General features: G+C 31.3%; 4 protein-coding genes across 4 annotated transcripts; 2 read left to right on the forward strand and 2 right to left on the reverse strand.

Annotated features, from left to right (window-relative positions):
- Positions 1–2117: 2117 nt before the first annotated feature.
- HELRODRAFT_74196 (hypothetical protein) lies at positions 2118–2930 on the reverse strand (the record flags this gene model as incomplete). The annotated part of the gene is made up of 2 exons (XM_009014808.1): positions 2118–2332; positions 2483–2930. 2 exons carry the CDS (start codon positions 2928–2930, stop codon positions 2118–2120), a joined length of 663 nt encoding a protein of 220 aa, XP_009013056.1.
- Positions 2931–3687: 757 nt separating this feature from the next.
- Positions 3688–10548, forward strand: HELRODRAFT_185385 (hypothetical protein). The gene is made up of 10 exons (XM_009014809.1): positions 3688–3814; positions 4339–4443; positions 4586–4787; positions 5817–5945; positions 6506–6668; positions 7029–7130; positions 7658–7775; positions 8081–8754; positions 9632–10126; positions 10292–10548. Exons 1-8 carry the CDS (start codon positions 3785–3787, stop codon positions 8231–8233), a joined length of 1002 nt encoding a protein of 333 aa, XP_009013057.1. The 5' UTR covers positions 3688–3784; the 3' UTR covers positions 8234–8754; positions 9632–10126; positions 10292–10548.
- A 3908-nt stretch (positions 10549–14456) lies between these two features.
- HELRODRAFT_190695 (hypothetical protein) lies at positions 14457–21270 on the forward strand (the record flags this gene model as incomplete). Its single annotated transcript, XM_009014810.1, has 14 exons — positions 14457–15120; positions 15270–15376; positions 15552–15873; positions 15955–16055; positions 16366–16404; positions 17331–17468; positions 18003–18148; positions 18346–18449; positions 18683–18780; positions 18927–18998; positions 19403–19510; positions 20392–20487; positions 20657–20740; positions 21130–21270. 14 exons carry the CDS (start codon positions 14457–14459, stop codon positions 21268–21270), a joined length of 2220 nt encoding a protein of 739 aa, XP_009013058.1.
- An 886-nt stretch (positions 21271–22156) lies between these two features.
- HELRODRAFT_74437 (hypothetical protein) lies at positions 22157–23402 on the reverse strand (the record flags this gene model as incomplete). Its single annotated transcript, XM_009014811.1, has 6 exons — positions 22157–22265; positions 22439–22497; positions 22599–22716; positions 22858–22943; positions 23038–23103; positions 23271–23402. 6 exons carry the CDS (start codon positions 23400–23402, stop codon positions 22157–22159), a joined length of 570 nt encoding a protein of 189 aa, XP_009013059.1.
- Between the last annotated feature and the right edge of the window lie 2250 nt (positions 23403–25652).

The following is a 25652-nucleotide window of genomic DNA, read 5'->3' on the forward strand; positions in this document are numbered from 1 at the left end:
ACACTCAATTACAGCCCATATATACTAAATAAGTAATATATAATTAACATACATGCTACCTCCAATCAAAACTGCCACTCATAATCTCCGTCAGCGCAAACGTAAGTACCACATTATTCAGTTTGGTTTCGTCATGTTAACATATTTGTATTTCTCATTTTGCTTGTTGAAACTTGAAATAGTCTCTCAGTGTGATTTCCAAAGAATAAACAAATTACTGCCAAGCAGCAAGTGAGGATCTTGATTTGAAAAAGTGTTTCAAATATTATTTTGCTTTAAATCATGGTTTTCCCAAATTTCAAACGAACGTAGACATTATTTTAAATTAAAGCAGACCCTTCAAAAGCAGAGTATCACGATCAAAATTATTGTCAACATTGCTGAAAATGGAAAAAATCTGACAACTCGAACAACGAATCTGGTGCACCCATTATATCCATGATTTTGATTATTTTATTATCATTATTATTATTATTATTATCGTTATCATTATTCTGACTATTATTACCATCCTTATGTTTCAATGCCATCAATCATCATCGACATTAAGTTTTAAAATCATCTATAAAAGAACTGAAAAAGATTGACATTATTGGATAAAGAGTTTGAAATATCTTGTCTGATTTATCACATAATTTGAAAACTAATAAACTGATACACGCAAAAACATTAGTGGATTACCTAATGAAAAAATATCTATACAAAAATTTGCCTTCCATAACATTTCACGAGTTTTTCACGTTATTACGATGAAAATCATCTTGCATAGATTAATAATACTTCAGATAATTAGCTTCAAGCCTCCAATGACGTTTGTTAGCGCGCGATGAACAGTTCGTACCATGGGATGCGTGGTCAGTCCACAACTAGCTCTCATTACCGTAAAGTACTTCATGTCTGTTAAGGACACTTTCCAATCAATGTTTATTTGCTTGTCCGATAATGATTAATAACATTTGGTATAAACTGCGTTCGTCAAAATTCATTATAAAAGGGCTGTATTATGAAGCTATGCAATTCGAATCGAACAGAGTGATAAGTTTTGTAAATATTATTTTAATTCAGAGTTATGAATGCCTTTGTGGTTATTTTATTGTGCGTAGTAATGCCATGCACCATTTGTTCTGATTTTACACAAGACCGCAAACAAGCAGTTAAAAGACAGTAAGTTTATTATTTTGAATGTGGCTATGTTGAAATTTAATTTAAATTAATTTCAAATTTTGTAAAAACTTAAGTCTTGCTAAAGTGCTTTTTTAAACTTTTAATTTAATTTAAATTTTTTTAAACGTATTTTCACGATCATAACAAAAATTAAAAATAATAATTATAAAAAATATAAAAAAATGTCAGGTATATGGTAGATGAAGAAATTTCCGATGAAGAATTTGATAACCACCTTCTGGAAATGTCGAGGACGTTTGCTGAAATTTCTAATCCATGGTAACTTCGTACCCTTTCTTCATATATCAAAAAAATAGTTAAAGAAATGTATGTATGCCTGTGTGCACAAAGACCATCTTCTGGAAGTGGCGAAAATGTTCGCCAGTATTCCCAACCCATGGATATAAAATAAAGAAAAAAATAAAATTTCAAATTTGAAAATATAAAATCCAACAAACATATACTACAAACATAAAATAATAACAAACAACAATCATAAAATAATAATAAACGTATAACATAAATTGTTGTGGTTATCACATGAGAACTCCATTTATCAAGCTAAATATTAGATGTTTCAATAGAAACCAAAAGAAACCAAAATTTCAATGGAAACCAAAATTTTCCTACAATCTCATTATATTGAAAACCTTTTCTCAACATTGTTTGAAACCTAAGATTCTTATTTTGAAAACATTTAACAAATTATATAATCATATTTATATTTGTATTCCAAGGAGAATTAGAGGCAATGATGGATGTGATGTGAGCTTTGGAGGTGGCTGTGATTCAGAACCTATGGTGGGCTATGTTAATGCATACCATTACACGAATCATAGAGAAGCAGCTGGAAAGAGAAAGAAATAACAAATTTAAATTAAAGCATCTTAATTTTTGTGTTACATTATTAATAACAAAACTAACTTCATGCACGTCACTTCCATAGCTACTGTTCATTTGGTAAAGTCACAATTGAAAATTTGTTTGAATGAATAAATAACTTCTGGCTTAACTTCTTCAATTGTAATATTTTTGTTCAATTCATTACTTAGTGATGTAACACCTTTGTCATGAATACCGCATGGCACAATTTTATTGAACCAGGTCAAATCAGTGTTACAATTTATTGCAAAACCGTGTGTAGTTACAAAATGACTTGCATGAATACCTGTCAAATTTTGTTGAAATATTAGAAAAAATTAAAATAAAACATTTTATTAAATTATAACAAAAAAGTAAAATGAGATGGTAAACAATAAATATTAAATAAAAATAATTGATTAATCATTAATATAATAATTTATCAATCAACACTGACCTAAAGCAGCTAACTTTTTATCATTGACCCATACACCAACATGTTTACATGTATAAGCTTTCAACCCAAACCTGGATGCTGTTTCAATGACAACATTTTGTAACTGGTCCACATATTTCCTCAAAGTCAGGTTGAAATCTTTCAAATGGAAAATTGGATAAACAACTAGTTGACCAAGACCATGAAAAGTGATCAACCCTCCCCTATCAGTTCTATGAAAATCAGCTCCTGATCTCAATAATTTATCTTCCAACTCTTTCGTGTAATCTCTTGAACGGATGCCAATTGTATAGGTAGGGTAATGTTCTAAAAATATTAACCTCTGCACCCTCGCACTTGCATTTTTTTCATCAACCAATTTTTTTCTGACCACGTTTTGAAATTCCAAGCCGGCATTGTATCTGATGAGACCAAGATTGATAACTTCAACTAAAGGCCTCTTGTTCATTTTTAACTTTAATTTTGCAATCAAACATAAATGTGATATTTTTTAGTTATCTGTTAAAAAATTATTTCAAAATGCTAAGCGTCTAGATCCAGAGCTAGACTAGATCGAAACGTTCAATTCAAAGTGCATGAAGTTTCTTCAGAATAAAAACTAAAGTGAAAATCGTTAAAATAATTCGTATTTGCTAGTATTTAGCTCATAAACTTGGAATACCAACATAGTGTTTTATTCTATGTGTATGTGTTTAGCCAGATATATAGAAAAATTTAACAAATTTTACGATAAATAATGATAAATTTATTTAATTATGTTCGAATTTTGCAAACTAAGAAAATTTTAGATCATGGATATATGTGTAGGACATGGTGTAAGATCATGGATATATTATATATATATCATTATATATATCCATGTGTAGGATGCCAAAACGTTTTCTTTTAGAAATTATACCGTAATGAGCTATCTTGCATCTTGCGTTTACATTACGATATTTCCTATAGAATTAAACTATAGAACTAAACTTTGAATGGAAAACACTTTGTGTCCATATATAACCACCCATAACCAATATTCATACGCAATTTAATAAGTTTTTTTTATACAAAATTAAACATATGTAATTTTTATAATTTTTTCGATTTTATTTCATTTAAATTGATTTAAAAAATCAGCTTTCTTGCTTTCAAGTGTTGTCCATTAATAAAAGACCGAAGTTGATCGTGCCCGAGATGTTACTATAGATTTTTTATCAATTTAATTTGTTTTTTTTTTGCGGACGACTTCGGTTTTATTATTTTGTCGTAAATTATAAAAATTTGAGGGGAAAATTTAACAAAACAGTGTCGTAATTAGTCATGGACGATTTTGATGATAACCCATTTGCCGTAAGATATTTCATTTTTGCTCATTTGTTTCTAAAAATGAGTGGTTATTGAAATTTTAATTATCATGTGATTTTTTCTTTTACTATTTCATTTCTAAAGTGACTATGTAACTGCTGACAGAATGTTCAAAATTGTTAACTTATAATTTTCGTCTTGGCTTATAATAATATTACAATAATATAAATTATATTTCTTTCGAAAGCTGCCAAAAAATCCATATGTTTTTTTTAACATTTTCTGTTCTGGAGTGTATGTATTATTTTTTTTTATTATATTATAATTATATTGTACTGTATCTTTAGTTTTCGGCTACTGAAAAAACAGGTTTAAGTAATAATTACTAAATTAGTTTAGTATTAGAATAGTAGAGTCAATAAAAAGTTTGACCAGTTGAGTAAAGTCAATGAAAGTTGAATGAAAAAGTTTTAGTGTTCCTTTTTTACATTATTTACTTTATAATTGTAAATTACAAACAAATTATTTCTACATATTTTAATATAGTTTGATTAATTATTACTTCAAAGGATCCTTCCATTTCTCAAGCTCGCCCACCCCCACCAACACTTCAGCCAATTGACCATTTCAATCCATTTGCCACAGAAAATAATGCTCCATCTCAAAACAATCAGGTTGATTATTAAACTAATGTTCAAGTTTTACAGAAAATCTGTTGCATATATGCATATTGCTTTAAATAGTTTTTTTAAGTTTGTATGTTAAATATTTAAATAACATTGGTTTTAAATTAAAAAAAACATTACTGCTTATCAGCCAGCAGTCCTGCCGACTGCACCATCAGATCCTCCATACTCCGGCGGGACCAAACATTTCAGCCAAGCACCACCACCCTACGTCACCAAACAACTGAACACGACAACTGAAGATCTGAGGAGACAGCAGGAGGAACTAGACAGGAGGGCAGCCGAGTTGGAGAGGCGGGAACAGGAACTGAGAAGGAACATGGACCCTTCGGGTTGCTTTCTTATTTTGTTTCCCCTCTCTCTCCCTCTATCCTCTCTTTCCCTCTTTATCTTTTTCTTACTCTGTCTTTTTTTCTCATATTTTTTCTCTTTCTGTTTCTTTTCATTTTCATTTTTTTCTGCTCTCCATTCAACTATTTTTATGAAAAACTATTTAAAAAATTTATCATAGAATTTCAAATTAATTTTCAATGTTTTAATAATTTATTTGATAATGTTTGAAACTCCTACTGTAAGTGTAATGCCCTCTTTTTATTGTGAATTTAACAAAGTCTCTTGAGTTTTTTTTTATAACATTTTCCTTTAAAAAATATTTAGAAATGCAAAAATTGTTTACATGTATTCAAATGCATGAAGTATTTATTATTCAAATATCTGAAATGAGTAATGGCCATGGTTGGTTTAAAAAAGAAAAAAAGAATGATTCTCTCATTTCGTAAAAAACTGTAAAACATATTTCCAACAACCATGGTGGTGAATCGTCATAATAAAATGGCTTGGATTATTGCACCAGGTCGATCTTTTGTAATAATAATTTTATCAAATTTTATTTATTCTCAGTGTTTAATTTTATTGCTGATAGGCTTGGGTTTATCTTGTTTATAAATTTCCATAATTAAAATTTTGTTTGTTTATATAAATTTTTTATTTATATGTGTTTGGCGAAAATATTTATAAAGATATGGAGGTCAAACAATTGGATAAACTAACGATTCATTGTTTTATCCATTTTCTTATTGATCTTTCCATATTTATCCATATGTTCATTTATTCATTCATCCATCCAATCATTGTATTCATTTATTTTTGTGATCCATTCATTTGTTCATCAGCTGTTTATTTACTAATTTTTCCATGCATCCATTCATTTCCTCTCGTTCATTTATTTATTCGCCAGTTTGTCCATCCATTGATCCATCCATCGGTCAATTCATTCATTTTTTATTCACTCCATCTACCAATTCATTCATCCACTAATCCATCTATTAATTGATTCATTCATTTGTTCACTACCTCATTAGCTCGAGTGAAGAACTTTCCACCTCTTCCATCCTGGTTCTGTTTGAAGCCATGCTTCTATCAGGATATCAGCCTGGAAATACCCATGGAATTTCAGAAACTTGTTCGTTATCATTTCCATCTATGGATTGGTATGTCACCTCAATCACTCACTCACTCACTCACTTACTTACTTTTTTACTTACCCACTCACTCATTCACTCACTCACCCATTCACTCACTTACTCATTCACTTATTCACTCACTTATTCACTCACTAATTATATCTTCTTTTTTATAATGTTTGATGTACCGCTTAATATTTGTCTTTGGCCTTTTAAATAAATATTTTTATTAATAATAATTGTGATGTTTAGTAAATTAGTTATTCTGACTGTTTTTATACATTTCTTGATGAAATAATTTGTTTTATTTTATTATGCGTGTATTAAAAGTTGTCTGATTGATGAATAATTAATAAATTGGTTGATAATTTGATTGATTGATTACGTGGTTGATCAGTTGTCTGATTGATTTGATTGATTGATTGATTGATCCCCAAACCAACCTAACAACTCAAAATTATTATTTGTTTGATGATTGATTGATTTTCTAACCAACCAACCAGCTGACCAATCAATCAACCGACCAATCAATCAACCGACCAATCAATTAATTGACCAATCGATCAACCAACCAATCTATTAACCAGCATACTGTTGCGTCCTGCTGGTGAACATCATAGGATCGATTTCTCTAATGGCTATCCACGGATCAGAGGCTGGATCGACATTCGGCCTCTCCATCCTCTTCTTCGTCCTCTTCACCCCCCTCTCATTTGTCTGCTGGTTTAGACCGATCTATGATGCTTTCAAGTCAGTGTGTTTTTTGAAGTGTGTGTATGTGTTTGTGTATGTCTCTGTGTGTGTGTGTTTGTTTGTGTGTGAGTGCGTATTTTGTATGTGAGATTGTGTTATGTGTATAGGTGTGAATTTATACTCAGTGGATGCTTGTTAGATGCTTTTACTCGAATAGGATATCCGTCTCTAGTCTCTAGTTACTTGAAATAAATTCATGTATTTTTGTATTTTGGCTATTTATTTGGCAGATTTGTTTCATCCAGATATGAAATAGGTTTTTCAATTACTTTTTTAATTGAATATCTATTTAATTAATTGATATACATGATAATGATATCACAATGGCATTGCAATGATATCACAATTACATTACAGGAAAGATAGTTCATTCAATTTCTTCCTCTACTTCTTCGTCTTCTTCATGCAGTTCTGCGTCAGTGTCATTCAGTGTCTGGGTATCAGTGGATCGGGCACTGTGTATGTTTATTGTGTTGTATTCTTTGTTTATGTTTTGAATTCTTTGTTTATGTTTTGTATTCTTTGTTAATGTTTTGTATTCTTTGTTTATGCTTTGAATTCTTTGTTTACATTTTGTATTCTTTGTTAATGTTTTGAATTATTTGTTTATGTTTTGAATTATTTGTTTATTTTTTTTTGTATTATTCTATGTGTACGTGTTTGTTTGTTCTCATGTTAATGTTTGTGTTTTTGCAGTTTTTTATAATAGTAATAATAAAATCTATAATAATAATAATTTGTACCATATTAAAAATGTGGCCTGTATGATTGACTGCTCACAAATTGCAGGCTTATCTTATGCTATATAATTGCTTGCAACTTCCATGTAGCATATTATTCGACTGATTGTATAAATGCCTATGTATGAAATCCTTTATCATCTGCAGTTATCATCATTTGCTGTTGTATATTAAACTTAATAACACACATCAACTACTCACACACGTACGCACACATGCATACACAACACGTCTATACACGCACAGGGGTTTCATTAATGGACTTACATCGGTCAGTGCTAATATTGGCGTGGGACTCTTTCTCGTTCTCATTGGAATCTTGTTTGCCGGTGTTGCTGGCACCTGCATGTATTTCCTATTCAAGGTTCGTGCCGGTGTGTGTGTATGTGTGTGTATGTGTGTGTATGTGTGTGTGTGTGTGTGTGTGTGTGTGTGTGTGTGTGTGTGTGTGTGTGTGTGTGTGTGTGTGTGTTGGTGTGCTGCTGTGTCCATGTCCTGTTGAGTTGTTGTGTTGATGTGATGTTGTTCTGATGTCGTTTTATGTTTCATGAACACAAGCAAAACAATAATAGCAACATCAACAAACAACACCAACAAGCAACATCAACAAACGACATCAACAAAATGTGCTCACCACCACCAACAATAACAATAACACTACCATTGCAGGTACACCGCATCTACAGATCCTCAGGAGCCAGTTTTGCGAAGGCTCAGGAAGAGTTCGCCAAGGGAGTTTTCAGCAATCCAACCGTCAGGCAGACGGCTGTTAGTGTGGCTTCAACGGCTGCCAGGTCGAACATGGAGCAAGGCAGAATGTGATTGACAGATTGATCGATTGAGGATTGATTGGTTGATCGATCAGTTGATTGGTTGATTGATTAGTTTTGTTTCGTTAGTTGGTCAGTTGTTAGATTGATAGACAGATTGTGCAGATGTACCAATAATAATGTAGTAGCCACGAATAATTTAATGACAGTTTGAAAGTTGTGTCTGTCGTTAAATCTTTGGCATCGTGTGGCCGCATTTTTATAGGTCACGGTTCGTTAGCGCGCCGACATTCTCAAATAATTAAAATTATAAACGGCTTCGTAAATTGATGATAGTGAGTATATAAATGTGTGTGTGGATGTCAATAATGATGATGACGTCGTGATAACTTTTACGATCTTATCACCTTGTATGACCCATCTGAAATAATGGTGCAGGCATTATTAAATTGATTGTTGGAATATTGCAGACGACATAAAGAATCATTTTTTCAGGATTGCATTTATCCCTTTTCTATCTCTCTCTCTCTTTTCTCTCTCTCTCTTCTCTCTCTCTTCTCTCTCTCTCTCTCTCTCTCTCTCTCTCTTATTCTTTTTTGTGGGTTTTATGTAATCGTTATTTAATTAGGCAGTGTCACAGCTGTTTATTTAGCATGGTTAACACAACATTAATGGGATACACATACATATACACACACATAACTTTTTATTAAAGTTGATTGAAGTTTATCACCATTATTATTCTTACTATTTCGCTATCGGTGGAGTTGCTGTTAAGTTTCTGAGGTATATTTACTTGATGATAAATGTGATTGAGATGGTAACATCATCTTGTATGATCATGGTCTGGTCTTATCCCATATGGTTTGATCGTGTATAATGCTAGGTGAGTTATACTGATTGGATCTAGAATGGTGGTGTTGTGTGAAGATGAATTTTTGGGTTGCTATATAATTTTTGCTTGAAAGAATTAATTCAATTTAATTGTTCTCAAATGTATATTATGTTCATTGACATAATAATAATTTTTTATAAGTGAAATTAAGAAATATGCGCTGTAAATTATTGTCGTAAAAATGAAATCATCATTATATTTATTACTATATTTTTCTTAATAAAAATTATAATAATAATTATTTTTATTATTATTATTATTATGGAAAAACTTCAAAAAATTGTTTTTCATATGTATAAATAATAAAGTGACATTTTTAAACTGTAGTATTAAGATAATATTGATAAACTTGATGAGAATCATTGTTGTTGTTATTATCATTTTTGGGGGATATTTTACGTTATTATTATTCTTCTTATTGTTATTTTTATGTCTGTGTCCTTATTTATTTGTAGTCGTAATTATTATTATTATTGGTTTTATTGTAGGCTTTCTGGATATGAAATTGTTGTACTATCTCTCTCTCCCACACTCTCTCACTCTATCTCTTTTTATCTATCTATCTACCTATCTATCTGTCTAACTGTCTGTCTGTCTATCTATCTATGCCTCTATATATCTTTCTGTCTATATATCTGTCACTTTTCCACTCTCTCAAATTGTTTTTTGTCTAAAAATAATTCATTCGTTCATTTTACTCACATTTAAATTTTTTTTACGTAATAAACTCTTTTCCTCTTTAAATTTGTTGTACACGTTTAACTTGACAGTACAATCCATGTAGAGGAAATATGAAAAGAGTATGCAACTAATTATCATTACTGATTGTCACGTGTTTTTCTAATATTGCAAACTAATATTACGTACATACAATGGTACGATGATAATCTACCATCATTAATGATCGTAACATTGTAAATTAACATTGTATTGGCACGATAGTTTTAATGCTGCTCTTCATTGTTTAACAGCGTTTCGCCTGTCTAAGTCTATTTGGAGATTTTCAGATACTGTTTTACCACACTTTCAAGTATATGTGTGTATATATATATATATATATATATATATATATATATATATATATATATATATACACTATAAATTCTACCGAATGTTTGGCGTTAATATGTTTGTGGTTCGAACTACAAACATATTAACGCCAAACATTCGGTAGAATTTATAGAATATTGTATAAATTCTGGTCTATTACCAACATATATATATATATAAATACGTAATGTATCACGAAATGTGAGGAAATTAATTTGGTAACACTGTAGAAGTTATTTTAATTATGCTTCATTTTGTTGGCTTTAAACTACTATTTTTAATATAATATAGGAAATTATTTTAATGTCGTAAAAATTATTGCTGTATATAGAGAATTAAAAATATAACCATCCATTTATTTATTTATTTACATCAGAATAGTAACTCAGTCAAAGTTTGTATTATAATATTTTTTAAATGCATCGTCTCGTGTGTTTATTGAGAAATTAATTGAAAAGATGTGGAACGAACTAATTAAATCAAGTGATTGGAGATTTGTTGCACCAGACCGCAAAGTCTCAACCTTTTGACAGATTTTTGCACTAGTTCACGTTGTCTTCTTATTAAAGAATTTTAACACACCCAACAAAGGCACCGTTACAAATTGGTGATTTTTAATAACATCGCCGTTTTAATGCTTTTAAAGCACCTGACGACGCTTTGCCACCGTTGAATTAAAAACCTCGTTGCATGCACTTCACGGATTGAAATGAATTAGAATTTTTTGCTCATCATTTTGAAATCCAAGTGCATGCAGTTTATGGTTTAATTTAACAAATACAATGAGGCAAACATGTTTTTCGTGTTGGAAACACACTCTGCTTTTCCTTAACGTTAAATTGCATTGAACGTTTACTTTTTTTAATGTTTTTATTTACTTTGGCCGGGATCTGACTGATTTCCAGGTGTTTGTTTTGTTGATATGTGCGTACATTGGGTTATTTTACGTTGTGCTTCGAATTATAATAATGGTAATTGCGTTGCGCGCATAATCATTATGCCGTCAACCTCGTCTGGTTATTATGTCACCACATACATCTAATCTATCTGTCTGTCCATCCACATTCACAACAACTTTCAATCACTTAGTTGTGTGTCAGTTTCATGAGATGATCATACGTAAATGCACGAACACAATCATCCACACTTTAGCTTAACAATACTAAATCATTTGGGCTTTTTTGTATTATTCGTCATGTTGTGTCATGGTACCTGTGTAATTTTTGTTAATTCAGTCATTAACGCGAAATGTTTGCTGTTGTTCATTTGCGTATATTTTTTGGTGAATTTTCATTACAAATTTAAATTAAGTTTTGCATTTGTATACTTTATTAAACTGATGGCACTTTTTCGTTCTAAAGTTAATTTATCAGCTGAGACTTGAATGTATCTTTTTTAAAAATATCTTCTATATTTTATTATTTTACGGTTGAAAATAATTCTTTTTCAGTTTCATGTAAATTATTGGCTCTATGCTATATCTACGTTACATGTTTTTGCCGCATGAAGATTATTAACGTAATTAATAATTTGTTTGGAAACTACAAGAATTATTTTATAACTTTTTCGTTTCTTAGGCTCAAGACGTGGAGTAATTCCAGTACAAATATTTGCAAGATGTTGAAAATTTAAAAAATTTAAATGGCACTACTATAAGTTATGGTCATTGACGAAATATATACGTGTGATGTGTGAATTAACAAGATAATTTTAATTTAAAACTATAAAAAACTACACTTAAAATAAGAACTGAATTATTGTATACTATTGTAGTTGACCTCTAAGTATTTGCGTGACTGTTTAACAAGGATTTTCAAACTGGAGTTGCCCAACGCATCTCCCCGTACATGATGCAGGCAGATTCCAGCGGGTGATCGTTTAATTAAAACGTAAAAATACAGAATAATGACGTATTTGCTTTCAGGTTACGTTTAGATCCATATATATAACACTATTAATTAATATTCATAACCCTAGTTAATATTTATCTGCCGCTCAATGATTTTTTTATAACATGCCATATGAGATATATCATTTAATTAGAATATATATAGATATGCGAGATATATAGTATTTTGTTCCGTGATAGCCTTTATAGGTAAAATTTAACTAAATTATGCGCTATAAACCATATGCGGAAAACGTGCTGATAAATAGACGCCATTAAAAGTAACATCGATAATTACTCGTTGGTTTGTTTTTTTTACATTTTCTATCATAATTCAAATTTAGCGGCAATCATCTCGAAAAATTTGTTGGTATATTTAAATGTTTGCGGTACGTATTTGTTTATTTTTTAATAATTTTTAGTTAAAATTAAATTTTAAAAAATTTTTACAAAGCACCAAAATTTGTTTTTGAACTGAGTGCACAGTGAGTAGAGAATAGCAATAGATAGAGAAAATAGATCACTATACTAAATAGTAAATACTTAAATAGTTAATAATACTGTTATCATTTACTTGTTGTCAGTAGTTAGTGGAGCAAACAGAATACTTAACATTGTTGTTGTGTGGTTTTTTTTATATTGTTAGTATTATAAAAAATAATTATCTGAAAATAAAATGAAAAGGGATCATAAATTTTTTTTTCATAAAATATTAAATTAACAATCATACATAATCATTTATAATTATGTCACAATGTTTTATTTTACTTTTACTAGATACTAGAGTTTTGGTTTGGTTTTATTGTTTCAAATTTTTTATAATATGCATATTAATTATGCATGTGCATGCTGCACTTTCATTCTGACATTTATTTAATTTTTAACCAATGTTTAATCATGTAATGTTCACAGTAACTATAGGCTCAGCAGCCATTTCTGAATGTAAAAAAATTACAGACACGGTGACCGGTTATAAGTTATATAAAGTTTTAGTCCGCTAAAATTGGAGAAATGGCAAAAAATCAAATTATATTTAATATTTTTAGATATAGTGACAAATATTTTTTTTTCAACCTAAGTTTTTTAAACATATGCTTCGTAACCAACTTTTACTATGTAATTTTGTGACGAGAAATAGGAAAGTCCAATATATAAACTATCTTTGGCTTCATCAAAATGTGAAATATTTAACCAAACGAAATTCACAAAATTGATCTTTTGCAGTAAATTTGGTTTTATTTCTGAAATCACACCAAAATGAATTTTTTCAGAAAGTTTGCATGTCTATTATTCTTCATCCAATTGTGATTCGCTACTCTTTCAATATATATATATTAATTTATATATTACTATTGGTCTATGATTTGTGTATATATTTGTATTTTGTCACTGTAATTGCTTTCAATGCTAAATAAATACAATTTGTCTGAAATGTTTTGAAAGTTTAAAAACAACTGGTGATTCAAAGTTACAACAACTCCAATTCTTCCATGCTATCAGCCACCAAGACTAAATCATCTGCATACAAAATCTCAAATAACAACCCCTCCATTATGTGTCCACATACAACATCCATCACAATTGCAAACAAAAATGGTAATAACACTGATCCTTGATGCACTCCTACCTTAACACTAAAAGCGTCCGACATCCCCCTTCCAACCCTCACCTTTGTCTTTGCCCCTTCATACATCTGCATCACAGCTTTAACAAGTCTCTCATTCACTCCTTTCTTCCTCAATGCCCATTCAATGATCTTCCTCGGTACTCTTCGATCAAAAGCCTTTTCTAGATCCACAAAGCACATGTACAATCTTCGTTTCTTCTTTCTATAATTCTCCTGCAACATTCTCACTATGAACAACGCATCCACCAATGCCCTACCAGGCATAAATCCACACTGCATTTCATTAACTGTCACCATATTTTTCAACCTCCTCTCAAGCAACTTCTCCAATACCTTCATTCCATGCTCTAACAGTTTCAACCCTGATTCTAAGTTATATTTAAAATTAATTAGATAAGTGACATTTCTAACAATTTGTATATTATCTTCTTAAAAAAAAGGCAATTTAGAATTAATAATTTAAAAAAATAAGCAATGTTGATATAATATAATAAATATATAATCTATAAAAAAAGCCGTTTGTAGTTATAATGCATTAAAAAACATTCAAAATCAATTAGATTCACAAAAAGCGAATTGTTCATAGAGGACATTCATTTATTTAAGACTTACAATTAATGATTTTTGAGCATACTTTGGGCGCAAATGTTAAATATTTTCTATGTACCTCTACGTAAGCCATAAGGTGAATGAACTTTATTGAAAAACGGTCGCCGTGACCACATCTTTTTGCGTAAGAAAACGGCCGCTGTGTCACTAGTTTTGGCGTTTAATGTTTTAATTTAACAAATTTTCAGACAATAATTAATAAAGATATGGAAGGCATGTCTCAGGATGGACAATCATTAGTGGCTGGAGAATGGGACCAACAACAAGTGAATGTTGCAGCAGCAAACAACTCACAACCAGATGCTGTTGCCATTCAAGAACTATTGAACATGAATGGCATCGGACCTGGGGAGGTAATGTATGTTATGGTTGGCGAGCTAACCTATCAAATTATTGGGCCCCAGAAACCAGGAGATGAAGTTATTGTCACGCCAGTGAATTCGGGCATCTCCTTAGAGGACTTTGCAGCAATCAGTGCAGAGCAGGAATCAATTAAATCTGAACTTTCTTATCCAATACCAGCAACAGAAGATGCCTCTCAACTTCAACTACAACAACAGCAGCAACAACAACAACAGCAGCAGCCACAACAATTCATTCAGTCAGCAGATGGTGACATATATGCCACAAGTGCTGATGGTATGCAGATGATGATGGTGCAGGAAAATACCCCTATGGTCAAACAGTCAGAAGGAGCAACAATAAAACTCGGTGGGCAAGATTTTGTACTTCAACCGGGTCAGCAACTTCCACCTGAAATACAAGAAATGATATCAAAAGGATTGCCAGTTGACCTCTCTAATTACGAGTTCGTCATAGAGGGTGACTCTGGTCAATCCAGCCAACAAGCATTTGCCATTCAACAAACTGGTTGGATGTACTTTTATTATTTTCTTCATCTTCAACACATTTAACATATGAATTCGATTCAATAATTATAATAATGTTGTTGGATTTATCTGTTCTTTAAATTAAAACAAACATTTCTGAATTTTTGAACCATTTTGTATGCGTGACAGGAAATGACATGGGTGGTATGATGAGTCCCATGATGGCCGAACAAGTTGGAGGGGGTGGTGACATCACTGGACACGAGATCCAACCAAAGAACGGCATTTACGTGCAGGTCTGAACAGTTTCCCTGATTCTGTACGACGTGATGTGTTTTTATTGAAAGCAAGAATGGTGAGAATAATGCTGATGAGAATGTTGAAACGTTTGTAAAGCTGACCCTATTATACTTTTTGCATGACTTAACTTGAAGCTTAGTTGAATTGAAATGACATCTCTTCATATGACAGGTTATAACAGCTGCCCCAGGAGAATTTGATGATGGCGAGTTCTCCTACCTGGCCCCAACGGCAGAAGATCTCCACTCACATCTGCTCGACGCTGACCCACACCCTGTTCCGAACACCGGCTACATGAACTGCTATTTGAACTTTTGTAAGAATGGTGGGAAGGTGGAAACACAGGCCAGCAGTCAGCAATCCACCAAGTATGCAGTTGGTCTGAAACAGGTGGAGGAGAAGAAGGCAAACCTGCTCGTTGGTGCTTCAAGTGGTTCGGGCAGGTCTCTGCTGATCTCCAATCAACAACAACCTCACAAACAAAACTTTAAAAGTATTTTCTTTTTGTTTCCTAATAAATATTTTCAATATCCCACATCCATCCATCTATCCACCATCTATCATTCCGACCCAGGAAAGAGAAGCAACGAGAGTGAAGGTGACAGTGACGCTGAGAAGATATCACGTGGGGACCTTGACTTTGATGATCCTCTCTGGAAGCTAAATTCTGCATCTGTATGTTTTCTGTTGTATGTTTTGTATTGTATGTTTTGTATTGTATGTGTTGAATTGTATGATGTTGTATTGTATGCTTTTTATTGTTGGTATGTATTGTATAGTTTGTGTGGTGAGCTTTGTATTGTATGATTTGTATTGCATGTGTTGTATTGTTTGCTTTGTATTTTGTGTTTTTCAATGAGTTGTGTGCTATGTCTTGTCTGTTGCATATTACATTTAAAACAGTTAAATTAATACATATACCTATATTTGTATTTTTATATATTCTACAATGTTTAATAAATACGTACACTATCTCCATTGGCAGAGAATAGATGAACGTCGACAAAGCTTGACTAAGAACAAGGTGAAAAGTAAGCTACCAACCCCAATAGCACCTTCAATGTCAGTTTTCTTTCTATCAAAAAATTTAAAATTTTTACTGTTACTACTTTTATTTGTAATTCTTCATGTTACAGATTTTAGAAATTTTTTTGTAATTGAACCTACTGATTAAAATTTTTTACCATAGATATTCAACCAATCAGTACTTCTCCCTTATTAAAAATTTTTATTGTTCACTCAGCCAATCAAAACCTATCACCTTTAAACTGGCCAGCCAATCAACTAATCCAATGACCGACTAATTAAACTAACCAACCAATCAACTAACTGACCAATCTATCAATCAATCAACTAACTGACCAATCAGTCAACTAACTGACCAATCAATCAATCAGTCAACTAACTGACCATTCAATCAATCAGTCAACTAACTGACCAATCAATCAGTCAACTAACTGACCAATCAATCAACTAACTGACCAATGACAGACGATCTCCATCACTATTGAGTCAGCATGAGTTGATGAAGTTACAACAGACAAGCAGTGAAAATCAAATAGAGTTCCCCGTTCAGTACATCATGCAAAACGAACCTCACAATTTCTTTGTTAGTCTGCCCTTGTTCTTCTGTATTGGTTTCTAGTTGTTTTCAGTGTTGTGAATGCGTGTGCCCATGTGATTTGGCCATAGATTTATAATGAAATGTTAATGGACCTCATTTACTTCTTAAATAATTAACCAAACTTATAATTATGACCTGGAGGCTATTAATTTTCAACACCGAAATTATCACATAACATTTACAGTCTTCGTTTTGTGCTTAATTATATTTCGGTCATAAATTCATAGAATCCACAATCTTTCACGCTGATTCTTTCATGACAACAACGACTATTATTACATCACCGATGACATAACCATCACCAACAAAAAAAAAACCAAAATCAGAAAGGTGACTTTGTTGTGGATAAGAAAGATGCATACAAATCCGAATTCGCCATTTGGAGGATTGAGAATGGGAAGCTACTGCAGAAGTTTGATTCCTTCTTTGATAGTGGAAAACTGTACCATAAATCTGCTTCTGTGGTTCGTTGTCTTCTCTTTTGCTCCGTTCCGTTTTGTTTGACCTGCTCATATGTTTGTTTGTTTGTTTGTTTGCTTGCAGTGTTTGCACTGTTTGTCTTTCTTTAGCACATGTTCTATTGTTGAAATGCTTCTCTGTTGATGTCTTCATTTAGTGTTTGTTATTCTGTTTTTTATTTGATGTTGTCACAACCGTTTGTTGGCTCTTTTGATTGATTGATTGTTAGATAGATAGATTGATAGATTGATTGATTGATTGATTGATTGATTGATTGATTGATTGATTGATTGATTGATTGATTGAGATATGCATAGACATGCACTTTCGGAAATTATCAATACCGGTTGTATCATACATAAATATATACATACACACATATCCATACAATCGAATACATATCTGTTGATGTATAATACCATGCATGCAAATATGTATTGCATGTTACCATACCCACAATCATATACAAATAAGTATACATTGATGCGCTGTACCATACATACAACCACATACAAATAAATGTATATTGATATGAACAGTATTCCAGTTGGTCGGGTGACATAAGGACGAACTTTAAACCGCTGGTAGCAGACATCATCAGCGCAAGTTCTGCAGCTGTTGGTCGCAAGCAGGACATCATCGTGAAGGTCCTCGACAAGTACATACCCAAACCAGCTGATGAAAGGTTTGTCTGGTTTAGTAGTGTGTTTATGTGTCTGTATGTTTGTATGTTTCTGGGTAGGTGTGTGTAATTTATTACAATAATATTATTTATTAATAATCACGATAGTAATGCACTCTCTCTCTCTCTCTCTCTCTCTTTCTCTTTCTCTCTCTCTCTTTCTCTCCTCTCTCTCTCTCACACACACACACATATGTTAGCTTGGAGCAGAATGCATTAATGCAGTTTTTCAACATCTATGTACACGTTCTTCTCAATCAAGTATTCGAGCCGGCGTATCTGGCAGCCATTCAGCAACAAAATGGTTGGTCCTCTGTCTACTTGTGTTTGCTTTTTCTTTTATACGTTTGACGTTCTGGTTGTGTCCATGTTTGTATTGTTTACATATGCACACACATGTGTCTGTCTGTGTGTGTGTGTATGTATATGCCTTTGTGTGTATGTGTGTTGCTTTGTGTGTGTGTGTGTGTGTGTGTGTGTGGTGTGTGTGTAGGTGTACTTTTCGTGCATAGTTTTACATTGGTTTTTTACATACAGTTGAATACTATTTGGAGCCTATGACGCAGATAGATCAGCTGATATCGGAGGCCAAACAAGCAGTTGTGTCCGAGTATAACTGGAATGAAGACTTTAAGGTTATGCTGTTGTTGTTGTTGTCGTTGTTGTTGCTGTTGTTGTTGAGGATTTTGTTAATAATTTAAAAGTTATAATTAAAAGACTGACGACGACAAGTTTTCATTAATTAGTAGTTCCATGAATTTTTTTTCTCCACCCACCACAGACCGTTTTGGAGACATGGTCGTGCTACACGTTCGTTGCAGCCAAAGCTACTGAATCCTTACAGAATTGTCAGGTGAGTGAGCATTGTGTGATGGTGGTCATTAAAAATGTGATGATGGTCATCGGAAATGGGATGATGTTGCTGGTGATAATTTATAGTTTCACAATAATGATTTCGCTCTTTATAGCGTGTTTTAGATTTTTTTTTTTTAAGTTTGATCTACAGCTTTTTTTAAATAATTATTGTATTTATATTTTTTAAAAAATATGTTTAATTTCGCTAATCTCGAGATTTGATTAATCTTCTGAAACGTTGACTGATGACAATTTATCTAAATAATAAGATTACTTCCTCTTGTTAGGAATAAACCACTCTAAGACATACGACAAATAAATGACAAATAATTCAAACAATGTAGAAAATAATTACATTAACAAAGTCACCAAATAATATCTTATCTTTTTATTGACTGGCAGGCAATCAGTGATGGCGGGTCGGCAATGAAACTGGTCAAGTTCTACGGACAGAGTTATGATAGAGATAATTTGCTCAACACACAAGAACTAGCATCCAGCAGTAGCCAGGTTCGAATGCAAGGGTGGCGCATCTTTCAATGCATGCATTTTTTCTATTGTGTAATTGAATTTGTGTGTGTGTGTGTTTGAGAGTGTGTGTGTGTGTGTGTGTGAAAGTGTGTGTGTGAAAGTGTGTGTTATGTGTTTGTAAATTGTAGAGGTGTCTTCGTTGGTTTATGCAATGTGTTTATGTGTTTTGTGTGTCCAAGGGTTTATTGTTTTATGATATTTGTTAAGAAGGTCCATTTATTTGAATTATTTCTTCGATTATTCATTTGTTTATTTTAGTTCTGTAGATTTATTTCATTGGTTGATACAACAAATGTAGGATGGATGGATGATTGTTTTGTTATGGAAGGCAAGAAAGTGGTTATTTTATAGTTTAAATATCCGCTGATACAAACTTCCAACATCATCATCATCAGCAGCAGCAGCGGTGGCAACATCAATGTTGTTGTTGTTGCTCTTATGATGCAGTTCATTGAACAATTTCACAAAATCAAATTCGAGTCGTTTGTGAAGCTACAAATGAACTGACATTTTTTTCTAAATTTTTTTTTTTTGTATGGTTGATGTTCATTTATTTGGTTTATGCATTTAAATTATTACTATACCATTGTTGCTGGCGTATCTTGCTGCTACTGCGATTTTTATTTTCATTGCATATATGTGCACATGTGTGTGCTTGTGTATGTGTAGCTGTGTTATTACGGTTATAATAAATAAGTCTATGGATTTATAAAGGATATTGCAATCGCAATTAATACGTTGTAAGTTGAACTAAAACATATGTGAGTAAGTATGTTGCTTGTTATAACATTAATAACCATTTATTTATTTCCTTCTTCATTAATTTGTTATCTATGATTTATTTATATCCATCTATGCAGGACTTTTTGATAGGGAAGAATGCATTTGCAAATCTTGGAATATACCATGCTCTACATCATTTCAAATATTTACTTTTCAGAAAATGTCATGAAGAGGTATGTGTATTTATATGCGTGTATGTCTGTGTATGTATGGTGTTTGTGTGTCTGATTACTGATTTGATGTTGTTGCTATTATTATTAAGTCATAAAAGGTAACGAATTGAATGTGGTAGGAGGACATTGTAATTATCATTTCCACCTTCCATTATCATGAACCATTCAGGCAGTCTTCCAAGTTTCTTCCATGAACAAAGCCAACAGCGAAGTGCCTGACATCTGTATTCAAAACAGGATCTGGGTGCAACAAGTCTGTTCATGTTTCGTGTTCTTATTTCTTGTTGTTCTCGTTCATTTATATTTCTCGTTTGTAGTTCTTACTGTTTTTATGTTCAGTTTTCTTATTGTTGTTGTCTCGTGATAGTTCGTAATTCCGAGGTTATACAATGGCTTTCTGATGCCTTCACGGGCTCAGCTTATATGTATGTATATATCTAGCAAATCTATCACATCTGAAGTTAAAGCTTCCTCCATACGTACTCATACTCATTTGTACTTCATACGTTTTTATATCACATATTTGTCCATTCATAAGCATCCATTGTACAATGTACGTATACAATCTCCACACATTCAACACATACCTTAACATTCAAATCCAACCATTCATCTCTCTCTCTCTCTCTCTCTCTCTAACAGATGTTCTTAGACTTGAAAGGCCTGTTGGACAGGTACATCATAATCAAAACCGAAGAGGACAATACGGAGACTGGAGATTCACAGCAGCAAGAGGACTCTCAACAAGAAGGTGGTGGTGGTACCGCTACCAACGGGGAATAAGTTCATTTCCTCTGATTTAGGAATTGGTTTTGTTTGATAGTTCAAGGTCTTAGTCTAAGCAGTTCTTGGACGAACGAATGATCTTTGTAAAAATTCTCTCGATTTATGCTGATGTACACCCGTCTAATAGGCTCCTCTGTACTAACGTTTGTTACTAAGTTGGACTGCTAAGTGCTTCTGACTCAATCTCTATTGTTTCTTCACTGTTATAAACGTCGATTGTAATATATCATTAAGTCAACATGTACCGTCAAATTCTTTTTCAATTGGATTTTTTGTCTTGAAATGAGTGACCAATTGATATAATTATTGCTCTTTCTTTAAAATAAACTTTGGTTTTATATGAATGAATTTAGCCAAGGTTCTAAATTTTTCTTATTGGTAGATTTTTGTAGACAGATGTGAACTTTTGACGTCATAAATGATTTTGATTTACAGGTAGGTTGTATGCTAATAAATGTTCAACTGTCGCTAAACTTTCCTTGTCTAATATTATTAATTTAATTTCTTTGAATTTTAAATTGTGAACAAAAACGTAACAGAATGTTATTCTGATTAAAGAAACTGTTCGTGTATTAATTTAATATGGTTCATAAGTTTTAATAAGTTATTGTTATTTTTAATGCTTGCTTGGTTGTCTATCCAGTAAAGCATAATAGAAATGCACGGCTCCATTTGTCACTGTTGGGGAATAGTTGCTATACTCCTACAGTTTTTATTAAGCTTGCCATTTTCATTTGAACGAACATAACTATTTATGTTCGTTCAAATTGTGTAACACGAAGAAGAGGAGTTCAACAGAACTAACAAACGATGAAGATATTGAACACAATTCTCTTGATTACATAAAATATTCATCACAATTGTTTTAAATAATGAAACAAAATTAAACAGGCAGTAAGGTCTTGTTGACAGTTTTTGAAGCAGCAACATAAAAAATTTTTGAGAAAAACTGAAGTCCTCTTTGCCCACCTGGAACATAACTAACAATGTACCTGGAGTGATATATGACATGATGATGCTTGCATGCAATTGGACTGCAGTGATTGACAGAAAATAGCAAATAAAGGTTTTATTAAAAGTATAGATATAGAATAGTAACACGCAAGCAGCTCCGCGTTTGAGAGAGCTGCTTTATAAAGATTAAAAAAAATGAAAACATTCTCACCATAACAATGCAACAACTTGCAGGATACCAAATATAACAGTCATGACTGCACTTTGAACCTGGAGGCGGGATTTGATTCAACTTTACAGTTGAAACAACTCTTTTAACAAAGTTGATTGTAATTCATTTTTAAAAAAATGTTTTAGAAGTTTCAATTTACCGATAAAGAAAAGTACAGTGTGCCAATCATTGTGGTAAAATAAGCAGTCGTAAATGGAAGTCGTGAAGGTGATAGCAGATGTTTGATGTGGTTCATTGGACCCCATAGCATTGAGAAACTACATTATTTAGTCAAGAAGTAAAAAAAAACATCAATCATGCAATTTGTGATTGATAATTATAATTATCGAGTACATAATATAGCTAATTATTAGTTACTAATTTAATATCAATATGAGTTAATAAAAATAATTTATTACCTGAATATTATGAACAAACTTCCCAAGCTATACAGCATGGCAAATTTTCTGGCTTTCAAAATTAAAAATGGAATGTACAAGCTAGCCTAAAATTAAACATAAAAAACATTTCAAACTGAAGCACATAGCATTAACTAAAAGTAATAAGTTAATTGATTTGTATTTTGTAATGATACCAACTAATGATATACACAATGTTCCCATGAGCAGACATAAAAAGAAACCAATAACTCTTTGTTTTTTACTCTGAGGATCAAATTTTAATTTTATGTTGATTAATTAACAAATATATGCAAACATTCTATCAAATATTATAATTTAAATAAATGTACTATTAATATTAATAATTAATGTTAATATAATTTTAAAAATCTTAATTTTTAATAAATTATAATTATGATCAACTAAAAAACCATGGATGGGAAACAAGGGTCTTTCTGTGCTTCATTGAACCAACCATTTGCCAAGTCTTCTGCATTTTGTTGCTGTTGTAGGTGGTCTGAATCGGAGTGACCTGCCTTCTTCCTGCCGAACCAACTAAACATCAATTGTGAAGAAATGTCAGATGAAGAACCATTCTCATTTTTTAAAAGACTGTTGGCACTGTTTGATTTCTTCAAGTAATCCTTCAATTGTGCCGATAGACCGGAAGACATAATACAACTGATTAATTTATTAATAAATAAATAAAATTACAGTCGGCTATTTGTATAAGATAGAAACGTACGTATGTTACGTTACGTTCATTTTTAAAAGATGTTTATTTATTTACTGGTTGTTTACAAATACAATTGTTGGCCAGATAAGTTCTATATCAATTTCTATAAGAGGAAACATCAAATTGCCATTCCTTTTTTGTATTAACCTCAGAACCTCAACATTTTTTTTACTATTCTCTAAAAAATCAGAATCTAACAGACGCAGAAACTGTTACAGCATTCAAGGCAGTAGTATAAAATTGATAAATAAATTAATTAATAAAAACGGAGAAAGAAAATGTTCAAACATAAAAATCTAACCTGAGGAAACATAGGAACAATGAGAACATAATTTTGGAATAGATTTAAAAAAATTGCTGCATGCATATTTTGATTTATTTTTTATACATGGATATATAATATATATTATATATACTCCATCTCAATTCTTATCGTAAAACTTTATGGCCCTTTTGAGAATATTATATAGGCCAGTGCTTGGTATCCTAGCTAACTTAATAAACATAAAAATAATGTAAACATTTAAAATGGTAAAGAAATTTGAAAAATAAGATGCATTTTTTGTCGACGCGCGTTTACTTTTTTTTATACTTTTATGTCCTATTCCGATTAATAATATCTTAGTTTGAGTTTTCATTCATCTTCCAAACAATCTTTTAAAAGTTCTACTCTTAGCCCTGTGGAGTAGGGAGCCTTCTCAATTTTGTTGGATCAGCAAGGTAAAACTTTTTAATTAAAGAACTGAAAATTAAATTTTATATAAAATTATTAATTTTAATTTTTAATAGTTCGATTAATAAATTAATTGTTTATTTAAATTATTGTTTAATTAAATTTGATTAACCAGATTAACAATTAACTGTTAATCTCAAATCAAATCTATTGGTTTGTTTTGTTTATTAGGTTAGTTAATGAAAAATATGAGAAGATAAAAATTAATTCAGATAAAAAATAATTTAGATGAAATTGTGATCCATTGTAACGTGATTGTGTTATTTTATATTTACATTTATATGTTAATTATATATTGTTTATTTTAATATTATATTATATTATTTATTATAATATAATATTAATTATATTTGACTTTTTGTCTTGATTTGGTTTTTCTAGCATATATTTTTGAATAAATTAAATTAAATGTTATTGAACTGGTTTTGTGTCTCCGTTATTTGACAAATTGAAGCAGATAAATTTTAATAGTCAATTTAAATTTATTCATTTAGCAAATATTTTTGTATTTTTTATGGCATTCAACAAAATTAAGTTTCTATTGATTTAAGTATTATATTATAAAATTGATTATTCTCATAAAATATAACTATTATAACTAATCCTATTATAAAATATAACTAATACTGAATTAAAAAGAAATGATACATATTTGCACATGTTTTAATGCACATCTTTAAACATGTTTAAACATTATTAGCTACACATGAGCTATTTTTATCCTAAATTACGAAATGTAAACATTGGGTAAAAATAAACATGCCTATGCAAATACTACTTTAATATAACTGTTTTTAAGTTAAAAAATGAATAAACATACTGAAATAGTGCCAAAAATAAATTCCATTGTCTGAGTGTGCTTATAGTTTTGTGCTTAGCTCAATAAAAGCCGTTGTCAGTAGCATGGTCTGATTTGAGTTTCTTGCTTTTGTGTTTTTCTGCCTTTCAAATACGTCTAAAATTTCAAATTTGTTTGAATTTTAATTAAGATTTTCAAACCTTTAGAAATGTTTTCAATCCCCCAATGAATTGGATACTGTAAATTATATCTTCTACAATGTATTCAGCTTTAACTAAACATATCTTCAATAAAGGCATCTTTAAGACTCAACAAAAAAATGCTACAAAAAGTAACAAAGTTTTTTCTGCAAGACATATAATAAAAAAATATATTTATTCATTTATTTGAATGTTTTCTGATTGTTTTGCAAACGTAACAAAATATTTTACATTGTTTTGGTACTTAACTTTGAATAATCACAAAAAATGTCTTAGCACCTCAGCCATTTTTTTCAGTGAAGGCAAAAAGTATTTTTTTACTCATTTTAATGTTATAAAAGATAC

The sequence above is a fragment of the Helobdella robusta genome, assembly GCF_000326865.2.
Source record: "Helobdella robusta unplaced genomic scaffold HELROscaffold_14, whole genome shotgun sequence".
Taxonomy (NCBI): domain Eukaryota; kingdom Metazoa; phylum Annelida; class Clitellata; order Rhynchobdellida; family Glossiphoniidae; genus Helobdella; species Helobdella robusta.